Here is a 22,798-nt window from a genome sequence, read left to right as displayed (position 1 = left end):
GAAAACAAGTACTTGCCACTAACTGCTCCTGAATTTCTTAATTATCTGTCGAACTCTCCTGTTTTTAATTTATAACTTTTTCCATGTTTTCTTTCATGAAAAATTAAATTGTATATAACTTAATTTTTGTGCAATGTAACACAATCCATATTCCCATACGAAAGATTCACAGCAAAGCAGACGTGGTCAGCGTTATCGCTCAGAAAGTGCCTCAGGGCATATCTAGAAATAAATAATTAGACCAAAAAAACCTCTTGTGTCAAATTGGATTCTACTAAGGAGTTATGCATGTAAAAGTAACACATTGTAGCAATTTTCAAAAGCCCATTTATGCATCTAAATTCATTTAAAATTCAGCAAAATGTCAAAGGAGTTATCCATTTAAAAGGAGCAATTTTCAAAAGTCCATTTGTGTGCACAAATTCTTTTGAAAATTACCTCCTAAGAGTCTTTGTGACAGGACATCTGTTAATCTTCAAAGCAGTGGTGCTCATACACATAGCACCTAACATAATTTAAATGAAATAGGTAAAAACAAGCCAATCAAATGCCACTTATGAGAGATTTCAAAATTAGTCCAATCAAAATAAAGCATCCAAGTCACATGCTTTAGATGAGGGGTGAGAAACTTGGGCAGGGCCCCCAGGGGGCTTAAACAATCCTGAAGGCAGGGCACACTGCCCAAAAAGGGAAGAGAAAAAACTGGCTGTGCTGTCAAGTCTTTGTACCAAGCTCAAGAAGGAGGTAGCTGCCTACAGCGTAGCCATGCATCTGTTTGCTATGGCAAACCCAGGGTGGGGAGCTGTTTAGTCTGTGGCAGAATTGGACATGGTAAAAGCCACTAAGATGTTCCCCAATCCAGGCAAAACACTGGAGTAATGCTTGCACTCTAATGTACTGATATCCACACAAGTGCAAGAAGAAAGTGAGTTCTTCCCCAATCCAGGCAGACATGTGATGCTCCAGCCTGGGAGAAGTTACCACTGATCGGGGGTCCCTACCCAGGGAGAGAGATCACAGCTGTTGCTTATGGGGCGGTGGGGGGGGAGTAGTCATCAGGTTGGGGAGAGGAATAGGAAAAGAGGCCAGAGAGAATGAGGAATTGGAGGAAAGAGATAAGGCCAAATGTATTTAAAAAAAAAAAAAAGGTTAAACACATAAAACATGGGAAAATAGACGAGAAAACCTAAGAAAAATACAAAAGGAGAAGAAAACATAGGAAAAATTAATGAAAATGGTAAAAAAAAATAAAAAAAACGAGCAGTGTGAGTTGGAGGTTTTTTCAGTTCATAAAAAGTTTGGGCTGGCACCTAAGTGCTCTTTTTTGCTTTTTTTTTTTTTTGTGTGTGTCTGGGTGTGATGTGGAGTTTGTCTTGTGTGCTTTGGTCTGTGTGAGTCAGTCTGTCTGCCTATATCTCTGTATGGTGTGTCTGGGTGTGTTGTCTGTCTCTCTCTCTTTGTGTGTCTCTCTTCTGTCAGTGGGTGGTATCTGTATTTTCTCTTAAGTTGTGGTATGTCTGTGTCTCTCTACCTGTCTGGGTGGTGGTCCTGTCTCTCTGTGTGGTAACTGTCTGATAATGTTTTGCTCTGACAGTCTGCAAATGAGGCATTTGTTTCTCTCTGGCTGAGTATGGGGTATCTGCTTCTCTGTGCCTGTGTCTGTTTATATGCGAGCTTACTTCTTTCAGCAACTTTAAGCGAAACAAAATGGGGGCATTGAGCCACTGGTTGGTAGTGTGGCTGCCTGGTGAATAGTGTGTGTGTGTGTGTCTCGATGAATTTTTCATTGCATTAGAAAGTAAAAGCAATAAACGTTCCCCCACTGTTTCTCAGTTTGGTGTCTGAAATAGAACATTTTAAAGTCAATTGAACCTTTTGCTCTGTAGAATGCCTGAGTGCTCCTACATGACTCAACTACTCTTTCTTGGGAGCACTGAGAATAGCTAAATTTCAAAACAGTGTTTACTGTCCAACTTCCTGGATGGCTCACTAATCTGCTAGAAGTAAGTGAAACTAGCAACATGCACCTGAATGTGTCTGCTCCCTCTGTTTTTGTGGTGGAATCTATTGGGGTTTTTTTTGTAATGAGATTATCAATCATTTTAACTCCATAGCAAAAAAACAAGACTGATTTTGTCAGATCTGGCTATGCCTTTGGCTGTAATACTTGTCAGATAGCTTGGCTATAGTGCACAGGTAACGTGTTTCTTACCAGTGTACCCTTTCAGTATCCAAAAAGACTTTAGGAGCATGTGCGATTGCTTTATTTTTCTGCCTCAGATTTCCCTGGAGTTTCGGAATCTGGCAAAGGAGTACCGGGATGTCATTGCTGATATTTGCCACAAGATGGGTATAGGAATGGCTGAGTTTTTGAAAAAGAAGGTGGAATCCTTGCAGGATTGGGACAAGGTAAGCTAATATTTGTTAATGGGGCAAAGTGTATGGAGATTGTAATAAGCAGGATAAATACATAACCTTGATGGCATCTAGCCTCTTGCCTTCAAAATGCTTACATTTTGTGCCCAGGAAGATGGATGAGTCAGTACTTTTGGTAAAGAGAGATGCTTTGTAACTTAATTACTGATATGAAAAAACACATCCATTTAGGGCTCAAAATTAGGGGAAAATATTTTGCAATTTGTTGCTGCTGTGATTTTTTTTTTTAATTAATTAAATGCACATTGAATGGTTACTAAATTAGATAAATTTTAATAGGGTTTAGTTAGTTCTTAGTACACAGTGCTGAACTTTGCAGCAGTTTGTCTTCCGATTGGAGTAAATCTGCTTATCCTTTAATCAGAAACTTGTAACCTGAGTTAATATGGTTTGTAAGTAGTTTTTCTGTTGTCTTGTCTGTTTCATTTGCAGTCAACAGCAATTAATAAGGGCAAGTGAGGAAGTTGAAAGGCTGCTATTGGTATCCATTGTTTTTCCATAGTGCTCCAAAACAATTTGCTAGGTGCTCATTTTTCCTGCCTTGCTGTCAGAATAAATGCTGAATCTTTGTCTACTGTACAGATGAAAGCATTCTAGATGGTGTTAAAGGAAGACCTATTCTGGCCTAGAAAACAGAGCTAGTAGCTACATATTAATTTATAAAATGGTAACATTGGCAATACTAAATTTGAGACCTGCCACTTAACGCTGGGTTTTGGCAACACATCTTCCAAAATTATAAAAAGTGATGTTTTGTAGGTGCAAATGGTGTATATGTATAGATATGTTAGAGAGAGAACACAGTGGCAAAAAAAAGTTACATGTAGCTTTCTTAACTTCATGACTGCAGAATCTAGAAGCTGTGGGTTTTTCTTTGCTAAGTGTGCAAAGAACTGAGGCTGTTTTCTCTACCTTGGATCTAATAATGGGAGAATCCTCCCTGCGAAATGTCTGTTTCCTAGCGTGTAGCAGATGGACTCAAGACCAATGGGTATAGTGTACTCCTGATAGCAGTTGGGAGACGGAGTCCAATTTTAAGCTGACGTCAGCCTACATATAACCGTGCAGGAAGCTTAGCTCTTCAGTATTTCTCAGTCTCCTAAGCAGTTAGGGACACTACACACACTTGCACAGTGTTAGAAAATCCAAACCAAAGAAGAGAGAAATTTTACCTCTACAAGATGAGCCCCACTCTCCTGCGGTGATACCTAAGGGTCCCTCCCCCAGTCGAGAATTCCTGAGGTGATTTCCGAGATCCTTTAGAGGCAAACCTCGGTCCGGTGGCCGGTTCCCAGCGTGGACTTAGCCCACAGAGTGGCTGAGAGGCAGCAGGTGCAATACCGAGTGCAGCGGTGAAGGTATTTTCCCTCTCCCCCCCGCAGCTGGAGACCGCCCTGTACGAGACAGGGAAGTGCAGAGACAAGGTAAGGTAGAAAACTTTTCTTAAAATCTCCAGTCTCCGAGGCTCGCCTAGCCACTCAGATCATCCTTCCGGCATCTGTTAAATCGGGTTGAGCAGCCCCATCTGGGCTAGATCCGGTGCGAGGGTCCACACACGTGGAGACCCTCCAGGGGGGGTCGCCATCTTGCCCGCATGGTCGTCGGCGCCATTTCCTCCCCTTGATAACCGTATTGTCTGCATAACTGAGCTGTGCACACAGCGGCTCATTTATTTGTGCCGTGCGCGCACAACAGTGCCAGGCGCACAGCGGCATGCACAATGGTGCCGGGCGCACAGATAGGCCTGTGCGCACAGCGGCGCACACATGCCCGCTGAGCGCACAAATAGCGGCCTGCACGCACATCGTTGGTGCACCCAGAGCGGACAACTAAGTCTCCCGGCCCATGCACCTATGCGCACAGATGACTTTTTGAGCCACTCTTCGCGCACAAATCATGGCACCTCCGGCAAGAAAGCCAAGGGACAAAGCCCTCTGCCTAGCCTGCCACCTGAGAGCTGTGCAACCCGAAGTGGCCTCTGCCCTATACCTGCAGTGCGAAGAGACTCAGGGGGAACCGAAGCAAGGTCCCTCTCAGCCAGTAGAGGAATCCGGCTCCACCAACGATAGTACCCCAGACCTCTGTATCTCCGACCCGGTCCCTCCTCAGATGTGCACCTTGGGGAACTCCACTGGATTCAATATGGACCCAGGGACCTTTTCCTGGGTGGAATTCTTCAAAGGGCTACAAACCTTTGTACAGGCACAATCGGTACCGCCTGCGACACAGCTACAGTCTCCACCAGAAGCTCAAGACCTTCCAAGCCCTTCTCGGACCCCCCGAGACGTGCCCCAGCTGGGCAAAAGCCTCCCTCTAGGGGACACAGACACCTCGGGGGAAGAGCCTGACTCCCTGAAGGAAGGGGAAATCCCTCCAGGGATGGAATCATACCGAACCATGATATGGTTCTTCTCCAAAGATGAATTGCCAGATGTCGTGTCTCTGAGCCTGAAGACGCTGGCCATTCCTGGCGCAAGTTCCACAGCGGAGCCAAAGACGAACCCAGTTTTGGTCGGTCTCCGTCAGGCCTCATGCTATTTCCCAGTGCTGCAGGCCATACAACAACTGATTGACCTGGAATGGAATGCCCCGGAGGCCAGCTTCAAAGGAGGACGGGCCCTAGAAGTCCTATACCCCCTGGAACCCACGGCCAAAGAACTCCTAGGGTTCCTACAAGTGGACGCCATGGTCTGCACTAACATCCTAGTTGAAGGAGGAGCTGTACTCAAGGATGCCCAGGACAGACATCAGGAATCCATCCTCAAACAGTCATTTGATGTTGCAGCAATGACTCTGCAGATCACCTCCTGCTGCGCCGTTGTGACACATGCCTTCTTCCTCCTCTCCAGGGACACAACCACTCCCGCCGAAACATTAGAACCGGCGATATCTTTCCTCACTGATGCGACCTCAGACTTGGTGCGCACCTCAGCCAGGGGCGTCTCATCCATAGTGGCAGCCAGAAGGCAACTATAGCTCCGAAATTGGTCAGCCGACGCGACCTCCAAGACGAAACTCATGAGAATGCCTTTTAAAGGATCCCTCCTGTTTGGAAGCGAACTGGAGACGTTAACCAACAAATGGGGTGAATCCCCAGTACCTCAGTTACCAGAGGACAGGAACAAAAGAACCCAGTGCTCCTCTCTCTGAAAAACCAAGGGCAGAGGGCCCAGTCCTTTTGGAACAGACAAAATAAGAGGGGAGCTGGCTCAAGTATAGGCCCTGGCCGCAACCCACAATGAGAATCAACAGACTCATCCACAGGAAGAAGCCATAGGGGGCAGACTTACTCTCTTCTACTAAAGATGGGTCGAGATAACATCTGAAGAGTGGGTCCTAACCATCATCCGAGGGGGCTACCATCTGGACTTCCACAGCATCCCTCCAGACAAATTTGTGAGATCACTGTGCCACTCCCCCTCCAAGTGGACTGCAGTAGAAACCACACTGACAAAACTACTCACCCTAAAGGCGATACTGGACCATCATTACTAGTTCTGGGTGCTACCCTTTGGACTAGCTACTGCTCCTCAGACATTCACCAAAATCATGGTGGTAGTGGCGGCGATATTGAGGAAAGAAGGAATCCTTGTACATCCATGTCTGGACGATTGGCTGATCAGGGCAAAATCTCCAAGGGAAAGTTACCAGGCGACCTCTAGAGTCAAGAATCTATTGCAGAATCTCAGGTGGGTCATCAATACAGCCAAGAGCTGCCTGCAGCCCTCCCAGTCGCTAGAGTACCTGGGAGTCCGGTTCAACACCAAACAAGACAGGGTTATTCTTCCCCCTACAAGGAGAAGGAAACTGATGGACCATTTGCGAAAACTGTTGAACTATGCTCACCCCAAGGTATGGTACTACCTCCAAGTTCTCTGTCTCATGACATCAATGCTAGAAGTTGTCCCATGGGCAAGGGCCCACATGTGCCTACTTCAACGTTCCCTACTGTCACAATGGAACCCGATGTCCCAGAACTACTCCATTCGGACTCAGCTCCAATGGTGGCTACAGGAAGACCATCTGAGCAAGGGAGTAAGACTATCCCCACTGACCTGGATCTTGCTCACCACGGATGCGAGGGTGGGGAGCCCGCTGCCAGGAACTGACGGCCCAGGGGCAATGGGACAAGGAAGAGTAGGGATGGAACATAAACGGACTGGAAGCTCGAGCCGTCAGACTTGCCTGCCTGCAATTCAGTCACAGTCTCCGGGGTGAATCTCTGAGTCATGTCTGACAATGCCACAACAGTTGCCTACATCAACCGCCAAGGAGGAATCAGAAGCCAACAGATGTCCCTGGAAATATATTCCCTAATGACGTGGGCGGAAGCAAACCTGCAAGGGATCTCAGCCACCCACATCGCGGGAAAAGACAACGTCATTGCGGACTACCTCAGCAGAGACGGCCTAGACCCAGGGGAATGGACGCTGTCGACCACAGCCTTCCAGTTGATAGTAAACCGCTGGGGAACCCCAGCCATGGATCTCCTGGCAACCTGGTCCAGCACCCAAGTTCCCAATTTCTTCAGTCGCAGACGAGAACCGCAATCCCGGGGAATCGACGCCCTCATCCAGACCTGGCCACAGAAAGTCCTGCAGAACACTTTTCCCCCATGGCCACTACTAGGCGGGATCATCCGCAAGATAGAACACCACAGGGAGCTAGTTCTTCTAGTGGCCCCAGACTGGCCAAGAAGGCCATGGTACACAGATATGTGAAGACTTCTTGCGGGGAAACCCCTGTGCCTACCTCCACACAGGGACCTTCTCCGGCAAGGACTGGTCCTCCACGAAGACCTAACTCTATTTTCTCTTACTGTCTGGCCATTGAGGGGACTCGCCTGAAGAGCGGATACTCTAAGGCAGTGATTGACACCTTGCTCCAAGCATGCATGTTTTCCACATCTCTAGCTTACATACGAATATGGAGACTATTCGAAGCCTGGTGTGAGGACCGCGAGATCCTTCCGCGGACTGTCAAAATCCTCATTCTGGAATTTCTGCAGGACGGCTTGAAGAAGGGGTTGTCTCTCAACTCCCTCAAGGTTCAGGTGGCCGCACTGGCCTGCTTCAGAGCCAAAGTGGAGGGCATCAGTCAACCCATCCAGATGTTTCCCGCTTCCTGAGAGGGGTCAAACAAATCCGACCACTCTTAAAGTGGCCGGTGCCCCTATGGAATCTCAATGTAGTACTAGACTTTCTAGCAGGAGCTTCTTTCAGACCTACTCACGGTCTGTCACTATGGCTACTGACCTTGAAGACTGCATTCCTAGTGGCAATATGTTCAGCCTGTCGCATCTTCAAGCTTCAAGCCCTATCCTGTCGAGAACCGTTCCTCAATTCACACCAGGATCCATACAACTACGCACGGTCCCCTCTTCTTCCGCAGGTGTTTTCTCAATTTCATCTCAACCATATCTCTACCATCTCCAGACGAACATAAGGACTCTGAAGACTCTTTCCAGGTATCTGACTAGGAGTCTTTGCCACCTAAATGTCGGCAGACTCCTAGTCAGATACCTGGAAAGATCGGAATCCGTACGAAAGACAGCCCACCTATTTGTCCTTCACAGTGGGGAAAAAACAAGGGGAAGTGGCCTCGCGGGCAACCATAGCCCGCTGGATCAAAGAAGTAATCCAGGTGGCCTACGTAGAGGCAGGGAAGCCTCTGCCTCTACAAGTCAAGGCCCATTCAACAAGGGCCCAGGCAGCGTCCTGGGCAGAAACCAAAATGCTCTCACCCGCCGAGATCTGTTGGGCAGCGACGTGGTCCTCCATACATACCTTCTCCGGGTTCTACCCCCTGGATGTCCAGGCCTGGGAGGACACATCATTTGCGAGGGCAGTACTAAGTGGGCCACGGGCATCCTCCCACCCATTTCGGGAGTAGCTTTTTTACATCCCATTGGTCCTGAGTTAATCTGCTACATGCTAGGAAATGGAGAAATTACTTACCTGATAATTTTGTTTTCCTTAATGTAGACAGATGGACTCAGCATCCTGCCCACAGCTGCCCCAAATTCTGGAAACCTCAGGTGACAATCCCCGAGAGCAAGACAAGCATGGGTAAGCCAGGTATTACCCCTAGTTCAAGACACCCATAGTTGTCTGGTATCTGTGTTTTTCGGTTGAGTGCACTGGCGGTCTCCAATTTGGAAATCAGTTGAACCAGTCCTAGTTAAGAAATTACCATGCTGGGTCAGACCAAGGGTCCATCATGCAATTTCTTAACTAGGACTGGTTCAACTTGCCCATTAGTTAATCAAGTTAGCCAAGTTATTCAAGTTATTAAAGCACACATATATCCACAGTTGCTTTTCGAGGAGAATGCTGAAGAGCTAAGCTTCCGGCATGGGTATATGTAGGCTGACAGCTTGAAATCTGACTCTGTCTCCCAACTGCTATTAGGAGTACACTATACCCATTGTTCCTGAGTCTATCTGTCTACACTAAGGAAAACGAAATTATCAGGTAAGTAATTTCTCCATTCTATAGAATTTTGAAAGCTAATAGGCAACTGGAGTGAATGGTAACTTTAAAGGCTCAGCCATAGTAATTGAATGTTAAAAGGCTGCTTGAAAATAGAGGGAAAAACCATAAGTACAGAAAAAAAAATTTTTTTGTGTTAAATTTCAGTAGTAATTCAGATAAGCAAATAACCAGATTTTTAGTGCCCATAGCTAGCTACTGTCTGAAGACTAGAAATCCCAGGGAAAGTGTGTGTGTGATATATATTTTATATATATCTATATATAGATATATATAAAATCTCTCTCTGGATAAGTCTCAATAGTGCTACTTACAGATAGAGATAGATATCCATTAAGTAGCACTATTGAGACTTATCCAGCTAAGTTAGCCAAATTAGACTTGTGTATGTAGATATATACATACACAAAAAAGGTGTCTCCTGTTTTTTTACAATCCTGTTGAGAATATTTTATAACTACCATATTTTTTTTGGTATTGTAGTATTGTCACTATGTTGCGGGACTAGTGGGAATTGGCTTGTCTCGTCTATTCTCTGCATCCGATCTGGAGGACCCTATAGTTGGACAGGATGTAGAGCTCTCAAATTCTATGGGCCTTTTCCTGCAGAAAACCAACATCATTCGTGATTATCTGGAAGATGAACTAGAGGGGCGTGAGTTCTGGCCCAGAGAGGTAAGGGGTGGGGGAACCTCCTTAATTTTTTACTGTTACAAATCTTTTCCTGTAGAATTTTTACTTTATGATTTTGATGCATTATAATTAAAAGAACAAAACAGGGCCAGCCCCAACCATAAAACTATAGTTTTGTCAGTCTGAAAAAGCTAGACTTTCTTGGCTTTTATAGAGTAGGTTCAAGTCCATTAAGAAATGATTCTGATTCTAATCTATTAAATTCCATTCCCAGGAAACATAATTCATGCTGCAAGTCTGAAGTGCAGACTATGGTCTTTTAACTAGGTTTTGTATAACAATGCTCTGTTTTGGTGGGAGGGGCAAAGTTAGGCCAGTTATTAGTCTTTCCTTGTGCTTCTGCTCCTCCAGTCAAGAACATGTGGGTTTAGTCCCCTCATCCAGCAGTTGGAAGCAGAGTTGTTTTTTTGTTATTTATTATTTATTTATTAATAGCATTTATATACCGACGTACGTTGCGAACATCTCGTCGGTTTACAAAGAACAAAACTAGCAAAATCCTTTATGTATGTCATGCATGGAACCAGATGTAGCCAGTGCTCTCTCCAGCTATTGGATGGACGGTTGTGGACAAACCTCAATCTGGTTTTTTAATTGAAGATAATTTTTATGGCTATTTCATGGTTGTAGTATAGCGCTTAAACTATTTTTGAGTCAAATTTATCTTAAGGGCCAAGCTCCTGCAGATTGTTCTCTGCAGTGATGCAAGCCAGAAAAGCAACAAGCTCACTGCCTATCTGATGAGGTTTGTTTTCTCTGGGAGAGCACTAAATGTGTAGTCTGAGCAGGCCTTTTTCTAAAAGGAACAATCTGCTTCCTTTGTGAGCTGAAATGCTTGTGGAGACCAAGTTCCTGCAATTGATAAGCCTTGCAGCAAAGCATGCCATTGACAATTTGAAAGCTCACCACCTCTTTTTAGGACACAAAGGGTCGATGTAAAAAGGTGCGCTGAAGCTGCTGCGGGTTTGTGCGTGCATGTACGCGTGTCTGTACGCACGTTTTCCCACAAAAAGCAGTATACGGGGATGTAATAAGGGTTTTGTTCACGGGGGAAAACGTGCGTACGAACGCGCTCACAGAGCCATGGTTTTTCCTGCGTGAATGCATGCTAACTGCATGCAAATGAGACAATTAGCTAATCATAGGCAATGCAGGGAGCCACGCTAGTGCGGGTTTTTATTTTTTACTGCCATGCCCAGGGCACGAGTTAAGTGTCAGCACAGACTCGGGGGGTGGGGGGGGGATTTTTTTCTTCAAAACTTTTATTCCATTGTTTGCATTGGTGTGGTGCGATTGTGTATACATGCAGCTCTGGTGTGTTTTCAGTGATGGAGATTTCTGATTGTGTTCAGCTGTTCCTGATGCTGTGGTATATCCTGCGGTTCGCCAAAGGATGGTCACTGCAGCAGAACGTCGTGTCAGGAGACAGAGGATCCAGAGGATATAGATGGAGAGAATGGCTCGAGATGAGCAGGCTGGAATAGGCTGCAGAAGGGTATGGAGGGAGAGGATTTTTCGTCTACGGACGACAATGCTTCTGGGGATGCCTGAATCTGATGCCATCAGGACCTACAGACTGAGTTCCAGGCTATCATTGGCCTGCATGAAGAGCTCAGGAAGGATATTGATCTCCTCACTCAACGTGGATATGCTATCCCTGGCCTGGTGAAGCTGCTCGGAGCCCTTCATTTTATGGCCACTGGTTCATTCCAGAACATAGTGAGTGTGGTGCTGGTATCGAGCAATCCTCGTTCTCCCGTCACTTCACCCAGGTACTGAAGGCCATGCTGAGGGGGGTCAAGAAGTACATCAGATACCCACAGCAGCTTCGGGAATGGCAACAAATGAAGAGGGAGGTTTTTTTTTTTTTTTTTTTTTTTAACATAGCTGGTATGCCAAATGTGATGGGAGCGATCAACTGTACCCATGTGGCTCTTACCCCTTCTCACTGAAGAGAGATGGCATACCGGAATCATAAACATTATCACTCCCTCAATGTGCAAGTGGTCTGTAATGCTAACTTAGATACCCAACGTGGTGTCAAAATTCCCTGGCAGCAGCCATGATTCCTACATCCTGCTTGCACTGGCACAGCAATTCAGAGAAGGGAAATGTGATGAAAGCTGGCTGCTTGGTAAGAAAGCAAATTCTTTTTTATTTTAATATTTGGTATTTGGGGATTGGGTGTATAGTTATAATCACAAGTGTGCAGAAGAGGGAATAGAAGTTTATCTAGTTTCACTTCTTTGTTACATGTTTCTCTTTAATTTTTTTCCCCAAAAGTTCACGTTACTACTTTATTTTAAATTTTAGTATAGATGCTGCAAAAAATTATAGCATCATATACTTAACAGTTTAAATAAGTGTATTAAAGTTTTCCTTACCAAATAATTATTAGACATAATCTAATATGTTAGCAGTTTAGTAAATCAGCCATCATTGAATGCTATATGGTTGTGGCCATGCCTTATTATATGGCACAAATGGTAGCAGGTAGAATAGTAATGATTTAGTAGGTGGTCAGTGTGCAAGATTGTTTTAGTGGTTACTTTGCAGGGGTATGTAAATACGAAGGGTATATTAAATTTCTTTATGGAAAAATATTTTTTTTCTATAGGAGACACTGGCTATGGATGTAGGTCATGGTTGTGTGATTCTGCTGTACCTCAGGTAGATGCATGGCAGCCTCGGCAAAAACCCCAAGGGCTGCCTGATTTGCCATCAACTCCTCTCCCAACCTCTGGATGGCTCGTGCAAACTGCAGCTGTGACACAGGCTCATCACCTACAGTGGTTGCTGCAGGAGATGGGCCTGCTCCACCAGCCGAGTTGCCAGAGGTTGAGGGAAGAGAAGGATGGTGAATCGGAGCAACCTCGGGCAGCAGAGACTGCCCAGTCTGTGTCCCTACCTCCCTATTGCCCTGGTGAGAACAGGGAGAAGGCCCTACAGGGTGGAGGAGGGAGTGTTGTGGTTGTGGTGGGGGAGGAACCTCTTGCTCCTCCCCAGGAGTGGATGCAGGTGCCTGGGAGGGACCCGGGCTGATGCATCGCCAGTGTCCATTTTCTCATCTTCCTCCTCCTCTGGCAAAGGGATATTATTAACTGAAGAGAGAGAGAGAACAATAATGTGGCATGTAATTAGCACGTATGTTAATGGCTAAAGCTTTACCAATTAAATATTGAAAGGAAAAAAAAATAGGTCCATGGAACCTAGCCCATAGACCAGTGGTTCTCAACGGTGTGTCGCCAAGAACACTCAGGTATGTCACCACACTTCCTGGTTTCCCGCTGACCTAGCTACTTCCCCTACCCAAGCAAAATAAGTCCTCCGCCGCGGCTTAAAATGCTGATAGCCCAGGCGAAACGCAGCAGGAGAGGTGGAATCAGCGGCACCGGCATGCTCTCTTCTTCCCGCGTCCCGAAAGAGGAAGTGGTCAGCAGGTGCATGCGTGGGAAGAAGAGACCATGCTAGTGCGGGCAACATCGGCCTGAAGAGAGGCGCGGCCTGAAGGATGAGCAGCAGAGTAAAATGAGGAACAATGTCAACCCTCGCGGCCGATGGGACTCCTTTCTCTGCGAGGGCTGAAATTGAAGGAGGTTGCTGCTGCTGCCAGTTCGGGAAGGGGGGGAGAGTGAGTGAATAAGCAAGCATATGTGTTTGAGATCCTGTGTGAGTGAGATAGCATGTATGTGAATGATTGAGAGCCTGTGTATGTGAATGATTGTTTGAGAGCCTGTATATGTGAAAGAGTATGTGTGTGATTGAGAGCCTGTGTGTGAGAGATAGCTTGAATGTAAGTGTATGATTGAAAACCTGTTTGTGTGAAAGAGTATGTGTGTGTGATTTGAGATCCTTTGTGTGTGAGAGAATGTGTGTGTGATTTGAGATCCTTTGTGTGTGAGAGAAATGTGTATGTATGATTAAGAGCCTGTGTGTATAAGTAAGAGAGAGAGCGTGTGTGTGTGTGTGATTGAGATCTGGTTTAGGTGAGGGAGCATGTGAGTATGTGATTGAGAGCCTGTGTGTAAATGAAAGAGAGAGAGAATGTTTGTAAGCATGTGAATGAGAGTCTGTGTGAGAGAAAAAGACAACATGTATGTGTGATTGAAACCCTGTGTGTGTAAGCGTGAAAAGATAGACAGCATGTGTGTAAATGTTAATTATTGCCTATATAAGTGTGAGAGAAAAAGCTCGTGTATACATGAGCGATTGAGAGCCAGAGAGAGAGAGGAGAAAGCTGCAAGCAAACCATCTCTCCTATTTCAAAACAATCTCAGGGCACCTGGATAACAAACGTTCCCAGGTATGCAGAGCAAAACATTTTTTGTATCATTTTTCATTACTGGGTCTTTGTGTCTGCTATTTTTAAATATTTTATTGGTATCTAGAAATGTATGAGTTTTTAATTATTGGATATTCCATTCATCTGCTGTTTTGAAATAATCTGTTCATTTTGTTAGTATGGTTTTACTGCTACTGATTTTTATATTTCATGATTTGTTTCATAAGGATGGGTGATGTTTCTTTTTTTCCTTTGTTGCACTGCACACAGACTCTGGCTTGTTGCGGTTTCCAATTCAGTTTTTGTCTGCATGCTTCTAGTTATGCGTTTTGGTTTCTTTATTCTTTGTTAGGTGAGGGTCAGCACATATGACTGAGGTGAGGTTTTCTGCTGGCGTGTAGCTTCTGTGTAGGGCTCTATAGCAGCCTGACTTGGTCTGTTTTCCTAATAGGAGATGTATTGGTGTCTTAAGGCCTGGTGTAATATTTTCAGTGTTGCCTTTTCTTAGGTTAGGTGGTTACTGTTTATTTAAGTGCTGGAAATTGGTGCTGTTTTGGTATGGGATGTTTACTATTTATGCAATTTTTGTTCAGACAGAATACTTATCTTTTCCTTGTGTCCTTCTTAACATTAAAAATAATACTGGACCTTTATTTTTTATTTCCGCTGTGAATTGTAATGAGCAGTGTGTCACACATGTGAGCGTGGTCTGTCAGGTATGTCACTATGGGAAAAAGGTGAGAATCACTGCCATAGACAATACATTCCAATTTTTGAATGTAGTTTCATGAGATTGAGTGTGTGTGTGTGTGTGTGTACATGCAATATGCCATGCAACAAACTTTTTAAAAATCATATGGGTAACATAAAGTAACGCAGATTTAATGAGTTTTAAGTAGTGTGCCAATGGGCACAGGAAATATGTAGTCAAATTATGAACTTCATGATTAAACATTAAACTTGCCACCAGTCCCAGGCCGCAGAGCCCGCATCCGCTCCAGCCACCTCCTCTTCTTCATCCAGAGCCATCTGGCCAATCTATAATAGAAAAATACACAGACGTAATTATAAAATGGCTGTTGAATATATGCATGTCTAGATGAATACAAATAAAACTGACTTCTTGCGAGAGGTCACAACTGCTACTAAAGGCCAAAGATGGCAACAGTATTCCAACAAACACCCTTTGCCTTACAACACAAACACCAGCCCCTATAGCCTTAATCACTTCAGAAAATACCCACATCATGCAAATAATTACAACCTGCAAACCCCACAGATTCCACCCCAGACATTAAGAACCCAGCCCAAGTCCTGGCAACCCCTAACCTAGGCGCTACTTACTCCATGTGGGTGCGAGGCTCCTCTACTGAATTCTGATGGCAGCTCCTACCATGCTCTGGCCATCCTCCTCAGGTTGTGCCTCTCACCAGTGCGCCTATTTAAATTAGCTTCATTAGCCTCCACCAGAGACACTGGTGGAGGCATTGTGGTGACACGCCCAATAAAATCCGGACGTTACACCCTCGCGGAAGCAGGGCATGCGCGTGCTCATCCGGCAGGCGCCTAACAGTGACTCCAACTAGCCAGCTTACCTAGGCTTCATATAGGGTGCCCGAATTCCTAGAAAGGCACATGTAAGGGCTTTTAAGCGGTCAAGAGACCAGCTTAGGTGGCCACTCAACTATGTGCTTTTCATTGCACTCGGATGCCCTGAAAAAGGGCCTAGTTTCCGATGCCACTTGGGCAGTGAGCTAAGCGCTTACTTGGTCGAGCCCAAGTGACATTAGTAGCTAGGCGCCTAATTATACAGATTAGCGACCACGTAAGCACCTAGCTCACAGCAATGCTACCAACCACCAACAGTGGCAAGAACATAGGGGGTACAGTGGCAGTGAGGCTGAGTGGCAAAAAGACCGCCAAGATAGCATCAGGAGCAGAGCAACTTGCTGGTTCTAGGCAGATTAAAAACTGCTGTATAAAAACTATTTCCCTCAGGAATTTCTTGTTGGGCAACCAGTAGCTGTATGGCATCAGGTGCCCAGAAAGATGCCTACCTACTGTTGGCGCTCGGGCGTGACCAAATAAAGCGCCTAGTTCTGCACTCAATTGGCAGTGGTAGCTAGGTGCCTTTCTGGGCGCCCGATGGCATACAGCTACTGAGTAAGCGTCTAGCTCAACGCCCAAGTGGCAACGTTAGCTAGGCACCTGATCATACAGATTAGCAGACATGTAAGCGCCTAGCTCACAGTACGAGTTTATTGCAGCAGATACCTGATTGACCAGCTAAACTACGGACTTTTTGCCTTACCGAGCAGCTAAGCGGACGCCTTAGCTAGGGGCCATTTGTCAGCAATACAGTTATTGCACAAATACTTTACATGACTGATTTTCAATTGTTACGGAGACACATACACTCTGATAATTGTCGGTGCGGATGCGGCTGCTTGTTACATAGAGCCTCACCGCACTTAAATATGTGCTTTTTTACAATCGTGCACAGATTTCTGTGCGGAAGTCATTTGCATAAATTTTTTTTAACATCTCACAGAAGCAGCCGCTTCAGCCGCACACGGTGATCAAAACCTGCGCTCATAATGAGCACCTCTTTTGCCGCGAGTCTTATTACATCAGCCCCAAAGTGAGCCCATTAACTGAAGGGCTCTCATCCCTTGAATGTGGTAATAGGTTGAGCAATTAAAAAAAAAAAAAAAAAAAAAAAGTTGACAAGGAGAGAAGTAACAATGCTTTTTTTTTTTTAATTCAAATGGCCTTTAAGCTATTTAAAGACAGAAAGAACCAGTGCTTTTAGCTAGCTAAGTTAAGACATACAGGCTATGATTTAAAAAAAAAAAAAAAAAAAAAAGGAAAGGAAAGGAAAGGGAAAAGATACTTTGTATTGAAAGCTGTTTTCTAAGGTAGGAAAGAGATTTTTTTGAGGATTACCATGTGCTAGCTCACAAGTCTGAGTGCAGCTATTGATGTGCGGCACGTTTAGCAGCCGAGGGCTAACAGCATCATCAGGGCGTGCCACTTACCTCACTCGACGCGACCAACTACTGAATTTAAAAGACCCGGAGCGCTCCCAGGCGCCGGGTGTCGCGCGCCGAAGGAGCGTGACAAAGGGGCCTGCCCCTTTGTGCGCCCCTTCGTGCAGACCCGAAGAATAGAGCAGAACCTACATTCCAGGACCTTTAAACTTATCTGCCTCTCTTCCATAACTATTACATTGGAAGCCTGCATTCGGACATTGAACTTCGCAGACGTCCAACCACCACAGACTCTAGAGAATCTCACAGTGAGTAAAACGGCACCTAAGACCTCTTCAGCAACTCACATACACAACGGACAGCCACCACAGGACTCACAACGCTGCAAGCTGTTCAGTGCATTCACCTAACATTCACCCAGCATTACCAGCTTTCATCATCTCAGCATTCACCCAGCATTACCAGCTCTCATCATCACAGCATTTACCCAGTCTGATCCAACGTTAGTCAGCCATTCCAGCATCCACCCAACCTCCCTACACAATCATCCACGCACTCAAACTCAACTGAGCGTCCCTAATACTACAGTTCAGAATGACCCTGAAACTTCCTATCCCAATTCTTCAACACAACCTTCTCACCATAGGAAAAACCACAATGCCACAAAGATCTCGCAACTACACAGCCCTTATCCCTATTATGATTTCTCCTCTCACCCAATTACTAGGTCTAACACTATTTTCCCTTACGCTATTCAACGCTCAATCTCTCACCAAAAAATCCCTGATTCTCAATGACTATCTCTTAGACTCCAACCCAGACATCTGTACCATAACAGAAACCTGGCTTAAACCTACAGACATTGCAATAATAAATCAACTCCCCACCGATCGCTACGACTTCTTCTCCCTCCCTCGTCTCAAAAAAGGGGGTGGGGGCATTCTTTTGGCAGCCAAAAAAGATTTGAAATTCTCCCAACTTTCAGTCAAATCAGATTCTAAACTTGAAGTAGGACTTTTCAAAACAGCCCTACTCCAAGTCTTACTCGTATACGCCCCTCCTGGACTCAGATGCCTCCCCCTTGGTAGAAATTATTACAACACATTTTAATTTGGAATCCCCGGCTATTATTTTAGGAGATTTCAATCTACATGTGGACAACCCTACACTTACCACCAATTGCGAGGCTCTACTCACTGCCCTCTCAGCTATGGGATTTAAGCAGATCGTCAACAAGCCCACCCATAAAGCTGGCCACACCCTGGACCTCATCTTCGCAAACGCAGGGATCAAATACACTTCTCCTCCTTCTTGCACTCCGGTCCCGTGGTCAGATCATTCACTAATCACCGCCACTTTCTCTCTGACACAATTCAGGAAAAATCCCCCTTCGAAATCCTCTTTTCTCTACAGAAGACCCTGTTCATCCGGCGACCTCAACAACATGCTCACTTCAGAGCTTCCTCACCTTAACCTCTCTGACCCTAACTCAGCCATCCTATCCTGGAACAACATCACCGAGGCAGTAGCAAACAAACTATGTCCTCTTTCAGCAAAAAAACTAAACACAAACCCAACAAAAAGACAACCATGGTTCTCAAACAACCTCCATAAACTTAAACAGAGCCTTAGACACAAAGAAAGCAAATGGCGTAAGGCCCCATGCCCCAGCACCTTAGCCGCCTACAAACTAGCTCTACATCACTACAAGAACTCCACCCTAAAATCAAAAAGGGATTACTATGCGAGCAAGATACATGACCTTGTATTTGATGCAAAAGCTCTTTTCGCTTACTTATCCAACCTGACTCACATCAACACTCCAGATATTCCCATAGACCTAGCTCATTCCAAAGCCGAGGAATTAGCTACTTTCTTCCAAGACAAAATATCTAACCTGCTAAAGCGACTGACCCCCAGTAACAATCCTCTCACTAATGCTCTACAGATACTAAACAAAGGAACCTCCTTTGAATCATTCGAACCCATCACCGCCTCTGAGATCCTTCTGTTACTTAAGAAAATGAAACCTTCCTCCCACTCCATCGACCAAATACCTACAAAGCTCCTCCTTCTAATACCGGATACAATCTCCAGAACTCTGGCAGATATCAACTACTCATTATCCCAGGGAATATTCCCAGAAGAACTTAAACTAGCTTCTCTAAAACCACTCTTAAAGAAACCTAATCTAGACCCTAAGGAACCCAACAACTTTCGCCCGATTTCAAATCTTCCATTTATTGCCAAGATAATGGAAAAGCTGGTCAACACTCAACTTTCCAACTACATTGAAGACCACAAAATACTTTACCCCTCACAATATGGATTCGTAAAGCATTAAGCACGGAAACTCTACTCATATCCCTGACAGACAATATCATCATGGGACTAGACAAAGGCCAATCCTTTCTACTTATTCTTTTAGACCTTTCGGCCGCTTTTGATACCGTCAACCCACTCCACCCTCCTCAATCAACTGTCGAACATAGGAATTTCAGGAACTGCTCTATCATGGTTCAATTCATTCCTCAGCAACAGAGGCTATGAGGTCAAGATCCACAACAAGGAATCTACCCGTCATTCCTCATCTTTAGGAGTTCCTCAGGGTTCCTCCCTCTCACCTACACTCTTTAATATTTATCTTCTTCCGCTTTGCCAACTGCTAACCCACTTGAAACTAATTCACTTCCTATACGCAGACGATGTGCAGATCTTGATCCCTATTAAAGAAACCATCACCAAAATGCTTGAATTCTGGGAATTCTGTCTTAAAGAAATCAATGTCCTCCTCACGAGTTTAAACTTGATATTAAAAACGGCTAAGACAGAACTTCTTATCTCGCCAGAAAATAGCAACCCATCTCCGTGTCTTCCAACCAACCCACCTACCACCCAAACAAGGGACTTAGGTATAATTATCGACAACCATCTTAACTTAAAATCCTTCATCAAACAAACTACTAAAGACGGATTCTATAAACTTCAGGTACTTAAAAGAATCAAACCACTCCTTCACGTGCGAGACTTCAGAACGGTCCTTCAAGCAGTTATCTTTTCTAAGATAGACTATTGCAATTCTATCTTACTAGGTCTCCCTTCCGCTTCCATTAAACCCCTTCAGATGCTCCAGAACTCAGCTGCAAGAATCCTGACTAACACCAGGAGAAGAGATCACATTTCCCCCACTCTCAAGAACCTGCACTGGTTGCCTATACACTTAGAATCATCCACAAATCCATCACTATTATCCACAAGGCTATCCATCACCAAGCAACGCTCGATTTACAAATACCACTTAGACAAAACACATCCACCAGACCCATCAGAGAAGCCTACAGAGGATCACTCTTCGTTCCCCAAACCAAAACCACTCACCACCTAACTTTCAGAGACCGAGCCTTTTCCACAGCTGGTCCTTCATTATGGAATTCTGTTCCTCCGGATTTGAGACAAGAACCACGCCTATCTAAGTTTAGAAAAAGGCTTAAGACTTGGCTATTTAAACAAGCCTTCCCAGATCCGAATTAAATGATAGCAAGTCTATAATTGATAGCAATTTTATAAGAGATAGCAACTTGTATAAGAGACTTCACAATATAATGTAAATAATTTAATCCTAACTGCACTGCTTTCTTATTCTAACTCTCTTCCCAGTTTTAAGACCCTTGTTGTAATGTAACTTTTGATCTCTTTGCACTTGTTTATGTTCCGTTTTTTGTTCTCATCCCTTGTTGTATGTAAACCGGCATGATGTGGTTTCTAATCACGAATGCCGGTATAGAAAAACTCTAAATAAATAAATAAATGTGCTCTGTGGGGCAGATGCAGTAAAGTGCACGTAAAAAAAAGTGCGACTAAACTGGGCATCCGTCTTTTAATGTGCACATATTCACCTCTCTTGGGTTCCTGATGCAATAGGTAAATAAGTAAAGTTCTCTCCCTCATACATAAGTCGATCTATAACCAAGAGATGCAATGGTTCTCGGAGCAGTTTGTGTTCCATACCTCCAAGAGACCCATAAGACATATCCATCAAGCTAAATTGGCAGCCCCCCCAACAAAAAACATCAAACACGTGACCACAAGAGACCGTGCGATTTCCATTGCGGGAATCAACTTATGGAACAAGATGCCCACTGACCTACGTCTGGAACCCTGCCATAAGAAATTCAAACAAGGACTCAAAACGTGGTTATTTGAACTAGCATTCACACAATGATTTCCATTTAACTGAAATGCCATTCAAGTTGCTACCCTCTCTCCCCATGCTCCGTTTCCCACCCTACCCTCTTTCCCTCCTCAATCTCCTTCTTCACCTTTCCAGCCCACCCATCCATCCCCACCCACCCATCCCCATCATGATATTAATTAGCTTGAAATAACAGAAATGTCTTCGGTGCAATATAGAAATTGTATCCACTCTCAGAACCGGTATTGTATTAGATACTATTTAGTTTTTGTGTTGGTTTGTAAACGTTTAATAGTTACATCAATATTTTAATTGTATGTTATACATTATTGGATGGTCCACAGTCTGTTCAGCCTGTTTTCCATCAAAACTGTTATATGAAATTTATTTTATTTAATACCTATTAATAATGTCAATGTAAAGCTTGTTGCTAAGTTATTGTTAAATGTAAACCGCGGTGATGTATTTTTTACGTACTGCGGTATATAAAAACCCTTAAATAAATAAATAAATAAGCTGTCACACTAAAAAGGACGCTCTAGGGAAAATTGTGCGTCCTAACCCACACTGCCAGAAAACATGGCTGTGTGCAGATTAGGAAAACAGACGCTCAATACGAGTGTTTAATGACTCAATACTGTGCTTAATGACCCAGCATTCCTCACCTGAAGTGTGCCCACTGGCCCTTTGTATGGAATTTTAAATCCTGACAAAAAACCCTCCCATAGCAATTGCACAGCTTTCTTATCTGAATATTTGCTTAACCAAGAGTTCATTGCAAGTAAGAATACTGGAGTCTCTGCCTTTTCAAATGGCCTGGTGTGGGCGCTGATGGGATCCTTGAGCTCCCTTTTGGTAATGCATGGCTGTATGCCCACCCCCATAATTAGCACATTTTGTGCTTGAACCTGCAGGCCTGCATCTAGATGCACTGGCCATTCAACTGCCGACAAGGTGCCACAGATTGCTGCTCGAGTGTCGAGGGGAGTGACCGCTGCCCCCAGGCAAAGGGTGGTACATTCCCGCAAGCCCTGACCCTGGCTGAAAGGACTATGGCCGTTGTGGAGTCATTTTGCTGAGCCATAGATCTATATCCCTAAATCCCCAATTCACCGATTTGCTACAAGCTAACTTTTCTGAATTTTTCATCATAATTTAACAAAGACCAACCCCCCATAGGTTCTGTGGGCATTGATTATCAAGTCTGAATACCTTCACAGACCTGCATGTAAATCAGGCCTTTTCTCCCCGATAATACTAATTCGTGAAAACCCAAGATCCAATTTTAATAGATCTGGGTACCTGCTGCTTTATCTTAACCCCCTCCCCCGCTTTTTTGTCAGTTTTCCCCTCATCTGCTTTTTCCAGATCCCTTAACAAGAGCTTGAACATAGCTAAATATCTCCTTTTCCATATTTTGCACTTTAACTTCTCGGGTAGCCTGACACCCAGTTGTGCTATTGGATATGTTCCCATGCTATTGCTTCCCTCATACCTAGATCTAACCCCAATGCATCCCACTGTCACTGGGTCATAAACTACAACCTCCGATGCTGAGTCTGAGGATGAATTGCCAGCAGTGGAGGATTTGGATCTAGAGGAGTTCCATACATTAAACGTGCCTTTAAGATACTTTTTCTTTTTGCTGCCCAATAGTTTCCTTTCATCATCCTTGCCTCACCTTTTCTAGGCACCCTCTTTCTGTTGCCTCCAC

General features: G+C 44.6%; 1 protein-coding gene across 3 annotated transcripts in view; it reads left to right on the top strand.

The window, feature by feature from the left end:
• The window catches only part of FDFT1 (farnesyl-diphosphate farnesyltransferase 1), a 122,380-nt gene that overhangs the window by 62,650 nt on the left and 36,932 nt on the right, over positions 1 to 22,798 (top strand). For all 3 annotated transcript variants that reach the window (XM_029596130.1, XM_029596128.1, XM_029596129.1), the window contains exons 4-5: positions 2,281 to 2,409; positions 9,411 to 9,602. In XM_029596130.1, coding sequence (XP_029451990.1) covers positions 2,281 to 2,409; positions 9,411 to 9,602 — 321 coding nt within the window. The remainder of the gene's footprint in view (positions 1 to 2,280; positions 2,410 to 9,410; positions 9,603 to 22,798) is intronic.

Source organism: Rhinatrema bivittatum, chromosome 3, assembly GCF_901001135.1.
Source record: "Rhinatrema bivittatum chromosome 3, aRhiBiv1.1, whole genome shotgun sequence".
Classification (NCBI taxonomy): domain Eukaryota; kingdom Metazoa; phylum Chordata; class Amphibia; order Gymnophiona; family Rhinatrematidae; genus Rhinatrema; species Rhinatrema bivittatum.
This window is presented reverse-complemented; position numbering and strand designations above follow the sequence as displayed.